Below are 20580 nucleotides of genomic sequence, written 5' to 3' on the forward strand. Positions count from 1 at the left end.
TATACTAAGCAGTTTTTCTGATAGAAATGTTATTGCTTAGCACTGTTTAATGCTCTTTTGCCAGTGGATTGATGTTTCTCAAACCAGAAACCACAGAAGGCCTTTATGACATAATATCACGGTTAGGAGGTACATAAAGATGCATTAAAGTAGTAGGATGATATTTCAGCATGAGTAAGCTTTAAAAAATAATTCCGTGGGAAAGCTGAGACTACAAAAAAGCAGCAGTAGCAGGTAGGGGACAGTATAAGCTGTGTACATAAGTCTCTAAGCAGAACCTCTAAGGGCTCGTGTACACAAGCTTTTGAGATCAGTTAAGGTCAATCAGAGATCAGGTTATGCTTTGCTTGTATTCCCACATACAAGTCAATGTAAATGCATTATACATCCAGCAAATGCAACACAAGCACAATGCAAAATCACAAACTTATGCCAGACATCTGTGCACACCAGTTCTAACTCCAGCAATGGCCAGAAGCTAGAGTTACATGCAAATCTAGACTTTAGTTGAGCTTGGACACTTTTTCTCCCACCTCAACAACCCCGTATTGCTCCTTTATTATAATGATGGGCTGGAATGAATTCAAACAAGATCAGGAGGTGGGAGCGGTGGGATCAAGTACAGCTTTTTCAGAAGAGGTTTGTGTGTAACTTCAGCCCTTGCTATCTCTGGCCCTACTGAACAGTGTGACAAGCAGTTTTCCCTGGAGGTAACCTCTGCTTATATTTTTTTTTTTATCATGTGCTCATTGTTAATTGGGTAGGTTTGTTCTAACTTAAAGTGTGCATGTTATTAGACCACAATACAAGACCTTGAAAAATTATTTTCTAGTGTGGTCTGGACATCGGGGTGAAGTTCCTAATGAGTCAGTTGTAGTTTGCACTGCACTTGAGCAACATTCCCACATGAGTACAGAAACTGTACTGCATGCTGTGAACCAAAGTATGCCCTGCAATGGAAATCTGTACTAAGAGAAAGATTAGTGGGCTGCTTTTTTGTCCTTGTTTTAAAAAATTCTAAGCTGTCTGGCTGTCATGTAAATCTTTAAGGAGTGTGTACATCAAAGTGATGTCAGAACACTGATCTGCATTCTTCTTAATGGTTAGCTATTGACTTGTTTAAATGTCGAAGCAATTGGATCATCATGGTAGCCAGGCAACTTGCATGTCTAAAAGGATAAATAACCAATGACAGTCCTCGTATCAGTATAGGTATTTTTGAGGTTTAAAACAGGTGATTAAATCTTTTATGGGAAAAAGCATAACAATGCTGAACAAGTACAAAAAAAAAAAAAGATAACACATCCACTGCTGAGTGTTTCTACAGCCCTAAAAAGTATATGTGCCTTTTTAATCCCAATTAAGAGATCGGTAATTGTATTTTGTTTGAGAAGACCTGAGATGGTGTCTTTCCCTTGGGAGACAAAGCTTCCATCCCAGTGAAATATGCAGCCACCAAGTGGCCATTAGCCCACGATAACCAGTTCCGGCATCTGCACTCAGCTGCAAAATGAGATTGAGATCACTTTCATAAGTTCAGTCAAATGTGTGCAGCCGTGATAGTGGCTAACACCAGTGAAATCAGTTTTTAGGGCTATAATTTAATTAACGGATTGTCATTTTGTTAATGTTCTAGGGCAAGCATAAAGTTCAGCAGCAGCAGCAGACAACTTTTTTTCTTAGGTGGGATGTTTTCATATGGAACACAGATATGGGTTATCCTTCATTTAATGTATTGCCTGTATATGACTGAAATATGGCAAATGCCAAGGGTTATATAATTTTTTACATCAGTCCCTGTTGCCGCAAATTATTCTCTCTACCTCACTGATTTCTCTAGGACCACTTTTAGGATTAAGTCAGTGTTTTTGGATTCTGGAAAATGTATCACTTTCTCACATATAATATTTAGTTTATAGTTGTAAACTTTCTGCTTATTAGTGAACACCGGACTATTATATATGAGCTTCTTGAATATCCAACTTCAAAACCATGGCCATTAACATGTACGACCTTCCCCATACCCTTTGCAGTTACTGTATAACAGCTTTTACTCTTCTGGTAAGACTTTCTACAAGGTTTTGGAGTGTACCTGTGAAATGTTGTGCCTGTTGGATGAAAAGACCTGGCTTGCAATTAGTGTTCAGATTCACCCCAAAGGTGTTCAATAGTGTTGAGGTCAGGGCTCTATGCAGGTCACACAAGCTTTTCTACAGTGCACACAAAACTCATCATGCTTGCTCTAAGTCTAGGGGTACAGTCATACTGAAATAGAAAACTCGCCAAACTCTTGCCACAAGGTTGAAAGCCCACAATGAAATATAATTTTAAATCAGTGTTTGTCAATGGAGAGTGCATGGCATTTTGTATAAGGTCAAGTACCTGCTTTCAGAATGAGATGTCCAACAAGCTCATATAGGTATGATGGTCAGATATTCACAAACATATAGCCATATAGTGTGCTAGCCTTTTCTTCACCTTCCCACTTCTCCTTTCAGCTGATGGCAGCAAGGTAAGGAAGCCCTGTTGAAGCTCCAAATCAAGACTTGGAGCTTCCATGGTGCTAAGGACTCTCCCCTATGTGGCAGCAATAGGACAATCAAGTAGCACTTGTTATGTGGGAGGAAGGAGAGTGAGTGCTTTTCAGTTCCACACCTGCAAGTACTGGGTAATACTCTTCCTGGGACCTTGTCAGGGGAGTGAAGGGGATAGGTGTTCTGTACAGTAGGGGTGTTATGTTAACCTGTTACTTTGCTGTGCATAGACAGAGTACCGGTTTACTTTATCACAGGTCAATGTAAGTAGACCTTTCGGAGTCTTGTAACCAATGGCCAGGTATTGGTCAGGTAATCATTGCAGAATTGGAGGATTAGTGGTGAGTCAGGGCTTCTGGTTGGCCAGGTGATCAGATGCTGTAGTTCCTTTGGCAGAAGTCATATGACTTACATCTTAGCATTGGTGACATAACCAGTGTTGGATGGCTTCGGACATACAATTAGGAGGAGGGGGCAACGTTTTACATCTACGTTTGATATCTTATGCTTACTTGGTGTGAATGCTAAGAGCTACCATTTAGAGGGCAAATAGTCCAAGCAACAGTGAAATTTTCTTTTTTTATATACTCTGCCAGTGCAGTTGTTTTTCCAATGTTTATACTTGTTTGGTCTGCAAGAGGAAGTATACTCTGTCATTTTTAGTGTAACAAGTTAAATCCCATTAGTTGAGCAACAGTGCTTTTTATATAGCCACATCTTAATATAGGCTGTCTCTCCGCTCGCTGAATGAGGGCACTTATCATGGTTCCCCACTCTTTCTCCCCTCTCATCCTCAACTTTAAGAGTTATGGAAAGCAAATTCCAGTTACACCTGTCCACCTTGACAGCCAGGGGAGAAGATTGTAGCCATTCGGATTAAAGACATATCCATCAGAAGCTGCTCTAGACAGGTAGTTATACGTCTCTTTAGAATATATGAATCCCATCGGCTGCATGGTAGGAAGCGGAGAACGCCGACTTTATATAAATAATTATCCTATCACTGATATACTATGCGCCGTCACCATATATTCTTCCTAGAGCGCCATTCTCATCCTTATAACCTGTAACATAAATCTTAAGTCTTCTTATTAAATAAAATGTTCAGAATAACATTTTCTGGGTATGGCGCACTTCACCAATCTTTTGCCTCGTTACTCCATGTCTACATCTGACAGTTTGAAAGGTAGTTTAGCTTAAGTGTAATGATAAGTGTTACCTAAGTAACAACATTTCCCATTCTTAATCATGCAGCTTTTTCAGGTCTTTGAATGCATGGTGTAACTCGATAACTACAGTCATTTATAACAATGCAAAACAAATATCTGCTGTAGAAAGCTTACTGCTGATTAGATTGTTTCCCCCTCTTTTTGAGGTAAAGCTTAGAAATTAGAGTTTTGTAACTTTGGCTAAAATCAAAGATAGCAAAGCATGTAAGCAGATTATGTGATACCTTTAAAAAATTAGTACAAACATTTTGCTACATTATAATGGAGTCCGTTCCCCTTTTTTGCAGCCTGACTGCCCCCTGCCTAGCTACAATTAAAAGACAACTATGGTGTAAGTGTTTTTCCCCATAGTTCTCTATAGGGTCACTGGAGGTCATATACTAACCTCCTCCCGTGACCCAAAGCTCAGTATATCGCAGGATACTGAGAGTGCTGCAGCCGGGACAGATCCCGACAATACTGTCGAGATCCACCCAGCTGTGTGAGTGACAGCTGGCTCTGCCTATCTAGAGGCAGAGCCATCTGTGCCCGCCCCCTCCCTGTTCGTCCCCCACTCAGCGTATTGTCGGGATCTGCCTAGCCGGGACAGATCCCGACAATACTGTTGAGATCCACCCAGCTACGTGAGTGACAGCTGGCTCTGCCTGTCTAGAGGCAGAGCCAGCTGTGCCCGCCCCGTCCCTGTTCGTTCCCCCACTCAGCGCTGGAGGATCGGAGTTGGGAGGGGGACAATCCCTCACTGCAGGGAGACGATCGTAAAGTGAGCAGATCGGCGGCATGTTTCTGCTCACTTCCCGATCAATAGAGCTGACCTGTGACAGCTTCTTTGTCACAGGTAGACTCTAACTATGAGGTTGAGTAGAAATCACTCACCTCATAGTTCTCCTTTAAAGTATATGTAAAAATGGCCAAACACTCATCTAAAATACAGCAGAAACTTCCATTAACACTTAGGAGTGTTTCGATTGAGGAATCCTGCTATTTGCATTGCATTTTGACAGCGGCCGCCAGGTCAAAATACCCGACGTGAGCGAGCTGCTCATTGGCTGCCAGCTCCTATCGCACAAACATTTTCTGACCAGCTCCTATCGCACAAACATTTTCTGACCGAAAGGGTGCCAACAGTGGCACACACTGTGTGAACTTCGGTCGGTTCCTCAAAAAACGTCTGAAATTTGCACAGGTAATGAGCACCTTAAGGCAAATCACTAAAAGCTCATAATCTTTACAATGTGAAAGTGATTTCAAAAGTAATTTTCAATCAATTAAAATAATACCTAGTAAACCTGCCACAAAGGTCACTTCCTGTTAATAAGGTTGCAACGCTTAGTTCCTGCCTCCGAATAGTTTTCCTGTTTTGTCACCCTGTCGCACGATCTTCAAATGGAGACTGCAGGTGGCTGTTTCAACACATAATACAGGCATAGTCCACTGTTCATCATCAGGAAAACTGAGAAGTGTCATGCAGTTATCACTGAAGTGAATGTAGACTGGAAGTGGCAAAGAAGAAGCTTTAAATGGGCAAGACCAATACAGAAACAGGATGCAAGCTTAGAATGGAAGATCTCTGTTTTAAATTGATTTTATTTGGCCTAGACAAAAAACTCAGCACACAACATCATTTTTCAAAACTACTTATAGTACCAGCTTTGTGCATGTTTACTGATATGTCATTACTAAACTTTATCAGCAGAATCACCTAACATTTAAAATGTGCCCTTATAGTTAGTGACACATGAGTTATACAAGTGTCTTATTAAAGGCACTGACTGGATACAATAGCCCACAGCAACTGTATAGCTTTATCCGATCAGTCATGAACAGAATAGGTTGGCAAATTCTGGCTGCATTTTAAAATTCGTCAAAAAGTGCATTTCATTTATATGATTTTTCCATCATTCTGAATTAATATTTGAAATTTTTTGGGGTATTTATACCTAAATAAATAAACAGACTAAATTATAATGATGTACAAATTAGCTACAAAACCCAGATAAGAAAAAGTGAGTTTTGCTTAGAATCTGGGCACCAAGCAGTGTTTAAGCCATGTTTGAGAAGGCACTCGATGGAGCTCTATAATGTTACCACAGATGTAACTTTTAGCCTTGCTGTGACACTTTCACATCCTTACGTGTGATTTTGTGCACCTAAAGGCTATTTGCCATTTAGAATTCCTAATCCACATTTTTGTATGTGTTCATCATAAGTCACATCCTGTTACAGTTCAAGACTTGTTCAAGCATAGATTTTGGAATCTCAGAAAGGGACAGACTGAAAAACACACATTTGTCACGCATTGCTTATTGTGACTCTTACCGGACTTCAGTTATACTCCACCAAAAAATTGCTTAGATTAACTCATACTGAACCATACAAATACAAGTAGCTTGCAACCTTTATGTCTCCTTGTAGTCTGAGTTTATTTGGTATTATAAACTGGATTTTAAAAAAATTTCTGTTACCTGTATTTTTTTACATTGTGTAGTTGGAAAATGTAGGAGAGTTTGAAAAAAAATAAGATTTTAGTCTTTTCAATATCACAGTTAGGTCAAAGCAACCTAATATTGATTTTTGGGTTTTGGATGAATGCTGATGGGTTGAATTGTCTGCATGTTTGTGCCCTAACCAAACTTTTGGCTCTGTATGCCAACCACGTCTAAAGGTGGTTTGACTCCTTGAGGGAGTTTCTGTGATAGAAAGTAGTTAATTGAGGAACCCAGAAAAGGAGGGTATCCAGGGAAGAGCTGGGTTGGGGGGCAGAATGGCATCTACCCTCCAGTCCAGTACACAAAATATATGTTAGGCTGGTGGCCCTGAGTGAAGATACTCCCTCATTCAGACCTCAATCAGAATAGAATTCAGTGGTAGCTGTTGGGATTTATATATCAATCAGCTCCCTGTACAGACCTGCAATTACAGTACCTGGCAGAAGAAAGTCTTCCATGCTTTCTTTGTGGCTCTCAGATCTTACACAACCAAATGCAGAGAGCTGCAACAAAAGTCATTGTGGGTAATAGGCAAAACTGTATCATCTGTTGTATCCATTTGTTAAAGGAAGCTAAATGAGAAAATTATTTGTGATGACTGCATAGTTATTTTTTTTTAGATTTTTTTAAAAATAAATCTGTATTAAATGTGTAGACTAGAACTGTTCAGCTTTGGTTTCTTTCCAAAATGTAGTATAATTACTGACTTTCCATAAGCCAGTATTCGTATATAGCTAGGCATAACCACCCACTCTCCTGGTGAGGCCTGGTTATTGGCTATTGTGTTGATACAGGTTTTACCGCATTTTGAATATTCTACTCAGAAGGCCTTGTTTACTTTTTTGAGTTTAAGCACTCATGTTCAAACAAGTAAAATTATATACAAAATGTGTTTTCTTTTTGTTTTACCATGTGCATGCAGCCTGCAAAAAGTCTTGGGGGTTTCGCTTCAGGCACCCAATTACTGGTAAGATAAGCTGTATTTTTTACATTCCACTGTATGTGAATTGCTGGTTATGTTTAAAAATATAAAAATAGTCTAATGCCACGCATTAACAAACTACCGCAGTGTAGCTCTGGCAGGATATAGAAATATGCTACCTGCCTGTTCTCCCACCACAAAATAGAATATGGCCTATTCACGTTTAATTTTTCCTAACGGCCACTTAATTTCCTAAACCTTGTCCTCATACTCCCTAATTGTATTGTGTAGCTTTTGTGTTTGCGTAATAAAAAAAAAAAAAAAAGAAAAAAGAATATAATTGTATTGTGTAGCTTTTGTGTTTGCGTAATAAAAAAAAAAAAAAAGCAGAAAGAATAAAAGAAGTGCGTGATTATTCTTGCAAGCTAATTCATTGTTTTAGGGTATGTACTTTTTTATGTTTTCCTTGCCGCAGCTATATACTGTGTGTATATATATATATATCTTACACAGTCGACACATCCCCCCCTCTGTTCTGTAGAATGTACAGGAGTTTACTGAGAAAGTAAAAGAACGATTCTATTACCATATAAGACAAGTCAGGGGCACACCCCTACCCGAGCTCAGTACATTTATCTCTCAGACTGGATTTTCTATTTTTCTCTATCTGGGATACATCTCAGAAAAGCATCCATGCAGCTCTGCGTTTTACGTAAAGCCAATACCATGCTTCTTTCTAAAGGTAGTGGGAGTATTAGTATTATAGAACTAAACCAGATTAGGGCGAATGTGAATTAGATTTGCTAACAGATGGCGCGGTGGAAATTAAAGGTGCTTTACGAATGGAAGAGACAGCGGCTCTGCCTTTCTCTCTGTCTTTCTTTCATGCGCTTGATAGATGGGTATAAATCACAACAATCCCGTCTTGACAGCCAATTTCAAGAATTTGATCTGGTTAAAGACGCGGCATCCCTGCAGCCCGTTCTCTCGATTTTTCTCCTCTGTGCGGTACCTTGTCATCCTTCTGGAGGCTCAGTCACCTGCCTCTCCCTAATGGCATTCCTCTAATTACAATTTTAGCTCTTTAGTGTAATTACTTTGCTACATAGACATATTTTTCCAGCTGTCTCTCTGCAGTGTTTTCTACTTTTTTTTTTCTTTTAATACAACCCTTGCTGTCATTTTTAGAGGTGTCTCTGTAAATATGTTTTCTTTGAGCTAAATTTACAGTTTCTGCTCTCCATTAATTATTTTTAACTCGATCTTAGGAGGAATGCCATTCCTGGAAGTAACAAGCAGTTACTTTTGGCTATTAATATAGCTCTTTTGTTAATAAAAGACCACTTGGCGTAAATAAACTGACAAACTATAATTAGTCTTCATAAATGTGTATGTACGGAACATCTTATAGCTGTGTAGAACTGAGCTTTGTAGCATTGTATCTGCATTTGTGGCTTAGCTGAACATTACCTCTTTGATATTGGCCATTTCAAGCTGAAAAAAGGCTGACAACAATGTCCTTCTCATGGAATATTAGAAAGGAAGTTAGCTTCCTTTCCAAGATCACACTCCCTCCAAAATCACACTTCAATATTTACAATTTTATGTCTTTTTTTTTCTGTAACGTTTATTTTATTTATTACAGGTATTTAGATAGTGCTGACAGTTTACACAGCGCTTTACATACTGCACACAATAATAAGAAATCACCTGCACTCCATACAGTGTACAGACCTTGAGTAAGAGGTTGGTGCTTGAAGTGACAACACGGATGGCGCCGTGTCAGATACAGTCCATAATAGAAGTCACCAGCACTCGATGATACGTGCAAGAAGTAAAGCACTTTTTATTCAATCGTCACATGCGTCAAACAGCCAACGTTTGGGGGCCACACAGGGTCCCTTCTTCTGGGCAACATAGTGACTAGTGTTCACCAGGTCACTATGTCGCCCAGAAGAAGGGACCCTGCGTGGCCCCCAAACGTTGGCTGTTTGACGCATGTGACGATTGAATAAAAAGTGCTTTACTTCTTGCACATATCATCGAGTGCTGGTGACTTCTATTACATACTGCACATTCACATCAATCCCTGTCCTCAAGGAGCTTACAATCTAAAGTCCCTATTGCTTACACATACAGGGCCAATTTAGACAGGAGCCAAATAACCTTACCTTTATACCTTTGCCATTTGGCATTTCATGCTTATTGGTGCCTTTGTTGACTATTAGTTGACTTTTATCTTACAAGTCAGGGTTCATAAATTATAGGTCACAAAGGTATTTGTGTTGTTTCAACATCTCCCTACATTCATATCCATTAGTTTCACATTAACAGCAAACAGCTACTTTCAAAAGTTAATTTATACTACCATGTCAAAAAGGTTCGACAACTATTGGAATTTGGAAAAAGATGTCCTTTTTAGAAAAAGGAACAGAATCCCAGGTTTTGATTCAAAATCTTATTTTATTTATCTGTCATGTCTCCCCCCACCACTTGACTTTTACTGACTTAATACCAACGGATTCAAAGTCATAACTACTATGACATTGCAAACTGTAGCACTAAGTCCTGTGTGCTATCTCTGCACTAAACACAGCATCGGTGCATTTAAGAGCAGCCAGGATTCGGGTTTTAATCGTTGCTTTAGAAATTTAGGCAAAGCATATAAGAATCACAATCTGTGAACCAACAAAAACAGTGCACTTTCAGCCATTGTAAATCTATTTTTTTACTTGCTAGTGTGTGAGGGAATGAGTGTCTGATTGCTTGGTTGGTTTTTCATGCACAAGGTTTGTGAACAACTCACATAATTAGTTCTGAATTGCTTAACTCTATCCCTGTAACATCCAGTTTTACTTTCTAATTTTAAACCTCAGTCATACAGAACCTCAGAGAAATCTTGCACTTGCCTGTGTGTGAAGTAGTGGGAAAACAAACATTTCTACTTACAGTCCTTGCTGCGCTTTTCATATGGGGGTTGTATTATTGGCAGCCCTGTGTCTTAGTGGTTAGCACTGCCTTGTGCTAACTTGCCTTGTTCTGCTTTGCAGCACTAGGAGTCCCCGGTTCGTTTCCTTGTCAGAACACCAAGGAGTTAGAGTTCTCTGTGCTTCCGTGGGTTTCTTCTGGATACTCCGATTTCCTCCCACACTCCAAAGACATGTTGGAAGGTTAATTGGCTCCTGTCTAAATTGGCCTTGTTTGTGTGTGCAATAGGGACTGATGTGAATGTGTAGTATATTAAGCACTGCGTACATTGTTGGCGCTATATAAATACCTGTAATGAATTAAAAATGGTATAGCACTTCCTTATTGTCTGTGGGAAAGGGCAGATGGGCATAACTGAGAATGGTAGGGTAAGGCAGCATGAGAGATACTGTAAAATGTCACCAGGAACTCAAAATAGCAGAAAATGGGATCTGACAGACTTTTGAAAATATCTAAATCAAGGAAATCTTGGCCTAGACAAAGATGGGCTGCCATTTATCAAAACATTGGACAGAATAAACTCCTCCTGTTTGGACATACACTCCTGCTCAAGACCCGCTGCCTCTACTACTTTCTATTTATCTACATCAAGGAAATCTTCAAGATCTAGCTTGAATCCTAAATTCCTACAAATTAATTCTCTTATACCTAATTTTATTATTTGTCTATACAGTATGTTAAGATATCTACATGTAGATATATCTACAAGTAGTTAACGTGTACTGTAAACGAAGGCTTTATTCAGTTGCACAGCTAGCAAGGTGAGCCACTCCTTGCATACACTTGAAAGGTTAAAAATGACAGCTTACTACAGTGAATTCAAATACAATTATGCAGTCACTTTGTTTGTCAACTGGAGCTCAGTCTAACATATGCTGAGTCTCTGCCGCAGAATAGGAGGAGAGGAGTCTGTCTCGGGGAAGAACAGATCTTTTGAAAGAGGCAACAAACAGTTGGGGAAAATGATGTTTCCTACCGACAATCAAATCAAGTGTAGTAACAACTCGCCAACTCCCCGCTGCTAGCTGACAGCACGCCGAAGCACGCTGGGACAAACATTCACTTAAATATTGATTGCAGAAGAACGTCATTCTGTGACTTACACAGACGTTACACAAAGAAGAGGGAAATAAAAATTATAGACTTCTATTTCTCAGTAACGTTTGAAAATGTGACCTTTTTAAAAAATTTTCTTCATTAGATTCTTGGGTCAGGCTTTCATCTTGCAAGAAGAACAGCCATGTCTCCCCAAATTGGCTTTATGTAAAAAGTTGCCACTGTATTTTAATTTTGGTTAGTTACTGTGTGCCAAAAACTTTCAGGTTTAAAGAGCACCTGTACAATGACACCAAACATACAGCAGTGAAGGAGGAGTTTAAACAGTTTGAAGTGGTCTTGAATGTAGCAAAGATAGAGCAGGGACACTAAAATGTTATTGAATTCCACTGGAGGAGACAATAGAGGCTACAAGGGTTATACTATTATACGGCAACTATACTTGATCGAGGCTAGGTTTTCATTTGGTTTGTAAATGAACAACACTAAAACATACAGAAAACTAGAAGTAAATGAAAAAAACCGTTCCAAAAATATTTTAGGAAAAACTCAAAGTTGTGAGGACAAGCACACAGGACAGGTTCAGAGTCAGAACTTCACTGGCTGCATGCTCGGTACAGGTCCCAGACTCTTTAGACGATGAAGCTATGATTATGATATGGGTGCAAACCAGCAACAGAACATCCTGCCCTGCATGCTTGCTTCTGGTCAGTGACAGCAGTGAAACCAGGATGAGGTTGACAGTCCTGGAACTAGCACCTTCACAAGTTGGTTCTTTTTAACATAACTCAAAATGAGCATCCCCTTAAAATGCATTATAGTTCTCCTTCTCAGAAGAAGAAGCTTGGGGTATTTTAGGATAAGGATCAAAGATCTTCTTTGTGCTTGCCTCCATACCACCAATTCAAAGGTCTTCACCCACAAAGTTCAGGCCCCAAAAATAGTGGTCAACCTCATAGATTTCAAGCTTGGGTTCAGCACAATAAAAAAAGAGAGAAAGAGATGCTACTAGACCCTGATATGAAAAGATAATGCCAGTTTTGAGAATGTGGAATCTGATGACTGGTTTCTATCATCTTAAATCTCCAAGAAGAAGCTTAGAGTGACGTAGAGTAAATTTCTTTGCACTAGCCTCCTTGACACCGATGCCATCAGAGATTTAGCTACAAAGTGAAGGTCCCAACATACTTCCAGTGCTATTCTGGCCACAATTAGTGGTCAGCCTTATACGTCATGCTTGGGTTGAGCACAATTGCACAATGAAAGCTGAACACAACAGCTGCTATTAGACCCCAGTATGGTTTTTGAGGATGTGTAATCTGGTGGTCTGAACTGACTTTTATCATCTTATAGCTCATTGAGTTTCCAGCAGTGAAGTCTCCTGCGCATACATTTTCACTCTTAATACTTCCATCACCTAATGTAAACGGTGAGTCAACAAGTAGAAAAAGAACCCCTAATAATGTAGAGATGATTTGATGGAGCTGATACAAGGGAGCGAGGATAGTCCATGAAAGATGCAAAGCCTGTGCAGGTGGTGCTGCAAACCATCCTTGGTTGTTGGTGGACTCACATCTCGGATAATATTTACATCAGTTATCATCATATGACAGTTCTTCGAAATGCTGTGATTGTTTTCTATTTATGCTGTATCTTTCTGGATAGATATAATTAGATTATCTGGCAGCAACCTTTAGAATGTACCTGCCTTTGTTGTGTAAACATTTATACGAGATGCCATCGCTAATTAATGTCACGGCATGGCCATGTAGATTTTTAGTTCACCTTCTCACATTATTCTTTTATCTGCGTTAATGGCTCTGTAATAACTTATTTTTAGATGGATGTACTGTAGCTTTCCCATGTTTTATATCAAGTTGAAACTGAATTTTTTTTGAGTATTAAGTGATTGTAACCATTTGAAAATTACAGTAACATGTTAAAGTTTATATAAAGTTTTGTTGATTGGGTTTGGAGTAGAGAGCCCAGTCCACAATAGTACCTGGCTCCAACCATCTTGGAGTCTCCTAATACATTTTTCATGAATTGAAAATCACACAGGAAGAGTGGGGCTCCTCATAACTGATGTGGTGGGTGTCTCACTATTTAGCTGTAAGAGAATTATACAATTTAATACTTCCACATTCACCGAATACTGAATTATCAGTTTGGGTGGACGGACCCTTTAACATTCTCTCGTAGTCAGAATATGTTACCTACATCTGTTTCTTTTTTTCCCCCAGCCTGAACAGTTATCAAGAAGCAGGTCATCAAATTTATGTTTACAGTATGTGTATTGCTTAGGCATTTGTTAGAAAAGCTAAAGTCTGCACACACATTTCACTTTTATTGTGCATTTCCATTTTTATCTGTTTGCTTAAAGAGAGCCTGAATTCCAAACGATGCACTCTGGCAAGTTCACATCATTTTGTTTCTTAGCCACAGAACAGTTGGCACCAGCTGGGCCCCTCCTGATGCCAGAGTAAAATCACTTAAAATAATATAGAAGAGATTATCTCACAACAGAACGCATGCTAGTAGCTGCGGAGCAGATAAGAACTCAGGAGTGTGCTTGAGATGTGTCTAGCCTGCCCGCCGAACGAACCAAATTGGGATTTCAATACAGTAAAGATCTTTGTAGGCTAATTGTAACATTAGAACAAATGTATATCAATACTGTTATAGCAAACGGACATCTGTTTAATTACATGCTAGAAGCTAATGAACTTTTGCAGAAAAAAAAGAGGGAATAACAGAAAGGGTATTTGCTGTAGATGAATTGAAAGAGTTATTCAGGGGAAATCAGTTACACACCAGCTAAAGTTTGAAATCAGGCAATGCCTGCTCTTGTCTGAAATGAAGAAGAGGAGGAAGAGTATAGGCAACACAAGCAACCTATCTGCAGCAGCCCCTAGTTGCAGCTCTTACTTGTGTTGCTGATAGATTGGGCAGGTGGTCAGACAGGTCTTGGGAAGTTTATCTAAGGATCAGGGAGCCAGATTTATACTGTTAAAAAAATAACTGCAGAAATAGAAAATAGAATCCCCCACCCTCATTGTACGGCCATAGCACAGTAGATGAGGAAACCAAGAACATAAAAAAATATTTTTTGCCGATAGTGTCTAAGCTAGCTGCTTCAAAAGGGAAGCTTGTTTTGTATGACTGTTTTGACTACAGCTTGTATTTAGAGGAAATCTTTACTGACAGAAATACAGATTCTTCCACCACTGACCTCTGTCTGAAAATACTAGCCTGTCTGGTTGTTTCTGGCTTCAGTATTTTAAAATGCTGACCCGAAACAAGCGCGCAGGTTAGGAAAGTAAAGTGAAGTAAGAACCGCTGATTTGCATACTTAAAGAAAGTACTGAATGCCATCGGATCAACAATACAGCCAGGGATCCAGCATTTGCAAGATGCGTCCTCAACTGAATCCTCTATACTTCCTTAACACAAGAATCCTTTAGTGCCTGTTCAGACTACCATGCATTAAGGACACCCATTTATTTTGAATGGGCTGTAACCGCATCCCAACACACTAAAGAAATGCAACTGACCCTTTTTAAATTTTTGTATTTAACATTGCGCACCACAATGCACTAAGGTAGCCAATTTATTCAGAATGGGCTGTAAGCGCAGCTTAACGCAGAAAAAAACACTTGACCTGTTCTAAATTTTGTTTTTGTGCGCTGTAATGCGCTGCAGCACAGGTACATTGACGGCTACTGTGATAGTGCTTTGGGTGCCTTCAGAATTAATGACAATGCAACACGCTTTGCAAGTTACTGCACAAAATATGCAATAATGATAAAGATGTAACTAGGCCCTTAAAGTCAACAGAACATTTGATTTTTTGGCTTTACTTTATTTAGATAAAGTAGATAAATATGTCCTGTTAGCATTTATTACGATCACTATTTCCCCCGAGATGTCAATTGCTACTTAGCAGTCCGGGACAATGTAAGGGTGGGTCTTGCGATAGATTGAATGTTTAAGGAAAGTAAAATATGCGCGGAGGCATATCTGTATTTGCACAGCGTTATTATTCATTTAAACACAGTATTGATTCAATGTTTTTCATTGCATTTACTATGACAAGCTATAGACCATAAACAAGGCATACTTATCTGTAGCAGCGCTGGAGATTGAATAATGGGGATTGAATAAACTGTGTCGCTGGTTTACTTGTTAACCATTTCTTGCAGCGGTTAAAGGGCTGCAAGACAAAACTGCAAGACAGAAATTCTGACCCCTTTGCTCTGCCTTGTACACTCCAGATCCACGGTTACTTGAATATTGTCCATAGGTCTTAATTAGATTATGTGCCCAAGAGGCTAAAACAACAATATATAACAAAGTCTTGTAATCGTGCAATATTAATATCAACATAGTAACATATTAGAGCACCATTACCATTAAAACTTGTATTTTGATAACTGTATCCTGTTGATAAGTGTAATTTATCAACTGTAATTGTTTTTTTTCACATGCCTTTAAATATATTTTTTTCTACATTTCTATATAGGCCAAGCTGTCCCACAAAAGTGACAGTTGCAGTGATTGGGACACAACAGTCCAATTGTATTCCAATGTAAGAGTCTGTTCACATATGTGATTGTGGCAACATACCAACAAATAAGCATGCAGCTTTGTGTGTTGGGATGTGTTGTGTTAAGGCAGCCCATTGATTTCTAATGGGCTGTCGAAGAACCACAGCACACGTTAGCAAAATGCAACTGCACTATTTTTGGCAATGCAGCACATCACAGAGTATTCACATTGGTTCATCTATGGTAGAGAAGGTGGGTGTTTACTTGCTGTAGATGTGCGTTGGTTTGCCACTCAGAATAAATGTCACTGCAGCTCAACGAACATATACATATGAGGTAACATGTATCAATGTGTATTACAGTAACACATGTGTTTTACCGTGCATTCCCACAATGCACAGATGTGAATAGGCACTTAATCTGTTGCTGCAATGGCGCCAGCACCCCCGGCAGTGCTATAGTCAATCCCAGCCCCTATCACTGTCACTTTTGCTGGAAAGCTTATCCTGAATGTAAATGTGGAGAAAAAATATAAATAAAGGTGAGAAATATAAAAAAGGAATTCATATACTGAATATTATTACATGCGGCACCCGCCTACGGTTATCAGAATGCAATATATTTTTTTTAGATAATGGTTTTTTAACTCAACATAGAAAATTCCACACAACTAATGATACACAAAAGAAAGTAACCGTGTAAATGATTCTTTACCCTTCAATATTTTCTTATCTGAACTAAACAAAATAACTGATATTAAACGTAGCCCAATACAGTCTAACATTCTTTTTAATAATATATCACCTTTTAAGAGGAGCAATGCCATCATTACCATGCTGAACAGCCTTTGCAGTGAACAGAGCTGTGGGAGGGTCCCAGCAGCCCCCACCTACTCCAGGCTGCCTGCAGAAAACTACAAAAGGAGGCAGGTACAAGACCAGTCACACTGCACAAGAAGAGAGAGCAGCAGTGACTGGACTGTACTACAGGAAGCTCCAAGGTTCACACTGGATTACTGCACAGATCTGGAGGAAACACAGAAAGCTCACCAAGAATCAAGAAAGAATCCACATGACTCTGGTATTTAGAAAATATCTACTTATCCCGGAGTTCAGCTTTAATAAGAAAAACTACCCTACCTCATTCTTTGTTTCAAATGACCTGCACTCTGTGCAGGCTGTGCATAATACACTGGGATCAGGTTTATTCCACCATCTATGTTGTTTTGTGAAAGAGCGGCTCCATGTGTTCACAGATCACCCATGACAACTGGAAAAGCTAACCAGAAGCAAACAACAAAGTAAAAGTGTATGTAAAGACAACACTTTTTAAAATGTTAACCACCCCCCAGATTATTTTTGTTGTTTGTGTCTCACTGGGGAGATTTCCCTTAATTTCCTTCCTTGCACATGCAACAGGAAGTGAGAGAGGATCTCCACAAATTGAGGAGAATTCCCATCTTATATAATTGTCACCAGAACGTTGGTCCCTGTTGGAAGATTTGCACTCTTATTTAGGATTAAGGATTCCTCCTCACTTTCTGTCACGGTGCTAGTGATCACCAGGACATATATACTGGAGAATCTTGCCAGCGGAGACACAGGCCACAATAAAACTTTGTCATTGGGTCTAATTGTTCCCCGTTCTGCCCTATACAGAAGAAGAACTGTGAGCAGAGGGAAAGAAACATAATTAAGTATAACTGACAAAAAGGAAGGAAAAAGGTAGAAAAAAGGCAAACTTCTACATAACCATTGCTGCTGATGTCCACCCAGGCATGTTGTTAGAGTCTCAAGACTTTTTTATTCCCTTGATGTCTACATTCGGTGGTTGGGCATTTCTATCAACTTAACAAGGCAAAGTCTTATTAAAAAAAATGGAGAGAATAAATGTTTTTGTGCACCTTGCTTGGGCTTAGCCAGTGCACCTTAATGCAGTGATGATATGTTATGGGAAGAGTTGTCAAAGCGTCAGTATTACAATGATGGCGTAATGACACCCTGTCGCCATAAAGTAGTCCTGTTTCCCAAATCGCACGTTGCACCGATGATTTTTGACATGACACTTAATGCCGTCTCTTTCCTTTTGCTTTCTTCGTTCTTACACAAGACCAGCTGGTGCCCATTTTTCTACTAAGTGATTTGTGTTTTTGGCCACTTTGCTAGAGTGCAAGTAATTGAAGCAGAAAACGTGGTCATTGTAAAGAAGCATTCGGGGGAGGTGGGGGAGCCATCTCTGAAATGCTGTGCAGCACTGTTTGCTGTGCAGAATGTAACAAGCTGAAAATATTGTCATTTTAAGGGGGCTTAGGATCCAGTGCCTAAGTAACATACACTGTCAGAAAGTCAAGACCACAACTATCTGTTATAGATAAAGAACAAAATAAGTTATTCTGTTGTGAAACACTAGAGCAGCACTGTGAGTTAAAGGTCTGGTAAACAGCTGCCTCTTAATAAATAAGTTGTGTCCTTCTACCTGCTCAATAGTGCAATTAGTGAGCTCTTGGATAATATCATATGAAGCATAGCATTCGTGGAAGAAGCAAAAAAGGCCTATATACTTTGTTAGGCTCCCTTCACACCTAGGCGCTTTGTCACTCAAAGCTAAGAGCAACAAAACACTCAAGACAAGGAATCCAATGCATTTCTATGGCCCCTGTTCACACAGGGCCGTTTTGTTGCATGAAGTTTCCCATCAAAGTCTTTGGGATCAAAAAGTGCTGTAATCTGCCAAAAAATAGCTCTTGCACAGGCGTACAGTGTACAAGCATTTATATGCTTACGACAAAATGCTTTTTGTCACACTTACCTTTGAGCGGCAAAACCCTAGGTGTGAACGGGGAATGTGATAAAATAAGAGCACATGACCATTTTTGTTTTTTTAAATAGGTGCTCTACCGTGCATTTTTTTTTAATGGCGAGTTTGTAAGCTCCCACTGACACTTAAGCACTGCACTTTTTCACACATTTTCAGGCTTCAGTGTTTTTGTTCTAGCCAATGGATGCTATTTACTAGAAGTAGGAGATGGTGGTTGGACACGAAATCATATGAAAAATTAGCATTTTTCAGGTGCTCCTATTGAAATCTATTGGTGCCAAAAACATGCCAGAGAAGCTCCAAGGAAATCAGAAAAAATCCCCAAAGAATTCTTTGAATTCTCAAGAACTCCCCAAAGATGTCCCTGTATTTTTTGAGTGTTGAGTGTCAGCACTTTGATTGGATGTGAAGAAGCACGTTAAAAAAACATGGAAATCTGAGTGTCCAGAGCTAAAGTGCTTCTAGAAAAGGTGGTTCAAATCGCTCAGGTGTGAACAGACACTTATTCTTTAAGGACCATGATTTTCAGATATTTATTTCCTGTTTTTATATACACATATTATGAAGTGTTTTACAGATTACATAGAACCATTTACAGCAGTCTCTGCCCCTCAATGATCTTACAGGTCAATGCCCTTACCCCGCTTATACAACCTCTAGGGCCAGTATGTTCAGCCTTCAAATAAGCCGTGTCAATCTTTTTTGGGCTGTGAGAAAAAGCCAAAGAAAACCTCATGCAAAAAATGGGCAAAGCATGCAAAGTCCATGTGGTTATTTTACCTGGTGGGATTATGAAAAGTGCACAGTGCAACATTTTAGTTTTATACGTGGCTTATCTATAACATGTCTGATAGATAAGACACAGATAAGCTAAACTGTTGCACCAGCTTCTTGAGAATCTAGAACCACAGCTGTGATGCATGTTTCTGATATGCAGAAGTGTCAGAATAGATACATTAAAATGTCAAATGCACATTTGTTTTCCTCTTTACGTATATGTCACATAGGATAGTTCAGCCAACATCTCAGGGCCTCACAGCATCCATTTAGTAAGGAAATGTAGTGCCACGTCACATTATATTGCCTTAAGGAAGGGATCCTGCAAGTTCCCAAAACGTTGGCTACAAGAATAACATCACATTGGTCCTGTACTTCCATTTGAGTGCTGATGACTTTTCTTTTTCAAACTGATGTCAAACTGATATCAACACAAACCAAGGGCGCTCCGACACAGACCCCAAGTGAGCTAGTTAGCCTTAGTTGAGTCTTGCCCATCCCACTTATAGTCATCTTGCTCTGGTTCTCCCTACACTCCAATCCATGTGTAAGCTCCAGCACCATCTTTGTCAGACAGGTTTGACTGGTGTTGGAGCTTACACAGGGTTGATGTTACATCATGTCATCATGTTACAGTGTTCGGGCTTGGCCATTGGCTGCTTAGGCCCAAGAACTGAATTCTGAGAGGAGGTTACATGCATCTTTTTAAATGAAGCACCTGGTATAAGTGGCTCCTACAATGGAGCAGTAGGGATGGACGAAGGTGAATATAAGTGGGTAGGCTAGAAAGAGGCCCACATGAGCAACGTGACAAAGTCTCTTTAAGCAGGACCACTAATTCTGGCCCCTTATATAAGGATAACCACCACCAGAGGGAACATATACACACGTTTGTTTAAAATACAATGAACAAAACATGGAACAGCAAGCAGAAATGTAAAGCCCTTTCTAAAATGTCTAATTGCTACAATGAAATACTCAAAATGTGTGCTCACTGAAAATACAGTTTAGTCTCCTTTTGAAAAACCTTCCAGGGTGGGTTTTGCATTTTAATTTAAGGATGGTTGGTATTGTTCTCTGCCTTTTTTACTGTTTCAATACAATCTATACACACTTCATATAATTTATTTAATCTTTGTGGCTGCACATTTTCATTTTTTTTAATCCTCTTGAAACTTGTCCACAGCGCATTATGAACGCATCTAATAACTATCCGCATTTCAG

General features: G+C 39.5%; 1 protein-coding gene across 4 annotated transcripts in view; it reads left to right on the plus strand.

Annotated features, from left to right (window-relative positions):
* The window catches only part of ESRRG (estrogen related receptor gamma), a 205054-nt gene that overhangs the window by 33551 nt on the left and 150923 nt on the right, over nucleotides 1-20580 (plus strand). For 2 of the 4 annotated variants that reach the window (XM_018555713.1, XM_018555636.1), the window contains exon 3: nucleotides 7172-7216. The exons of the other annotated variants lie outside the window; for them this stretch is intronic. In XM_018555713.1, coding sequence (XP_018411215.1) covers nucleotides 7172-7216 — 45 coding nt within the window. The remainder of the gene's footprint in view (nucleotides 1-7171; nucleotides 7217-20580) is intronic. 4 annotated transcript variants of the gene reach the window in all.

The sequence above is a fragment of the Nanorana parkeri genome, unplaced genomic scaffold (genome assembly GCF_000935625.1).
Source record: "Nanorana parkeri isolate BGI_ZX_2015 unplaced genomic scaffold, ASM93562v1 scaffold1, whole genome shotgun sequence".
In the NCBI taxonomy this organism is placed as follows: domain Eukaryota; kingdom Metazoa; phylum Chordata; class Amphibia; order Anura; family Dicroglossidae; genus Nanorana; species Nanorana parkeri.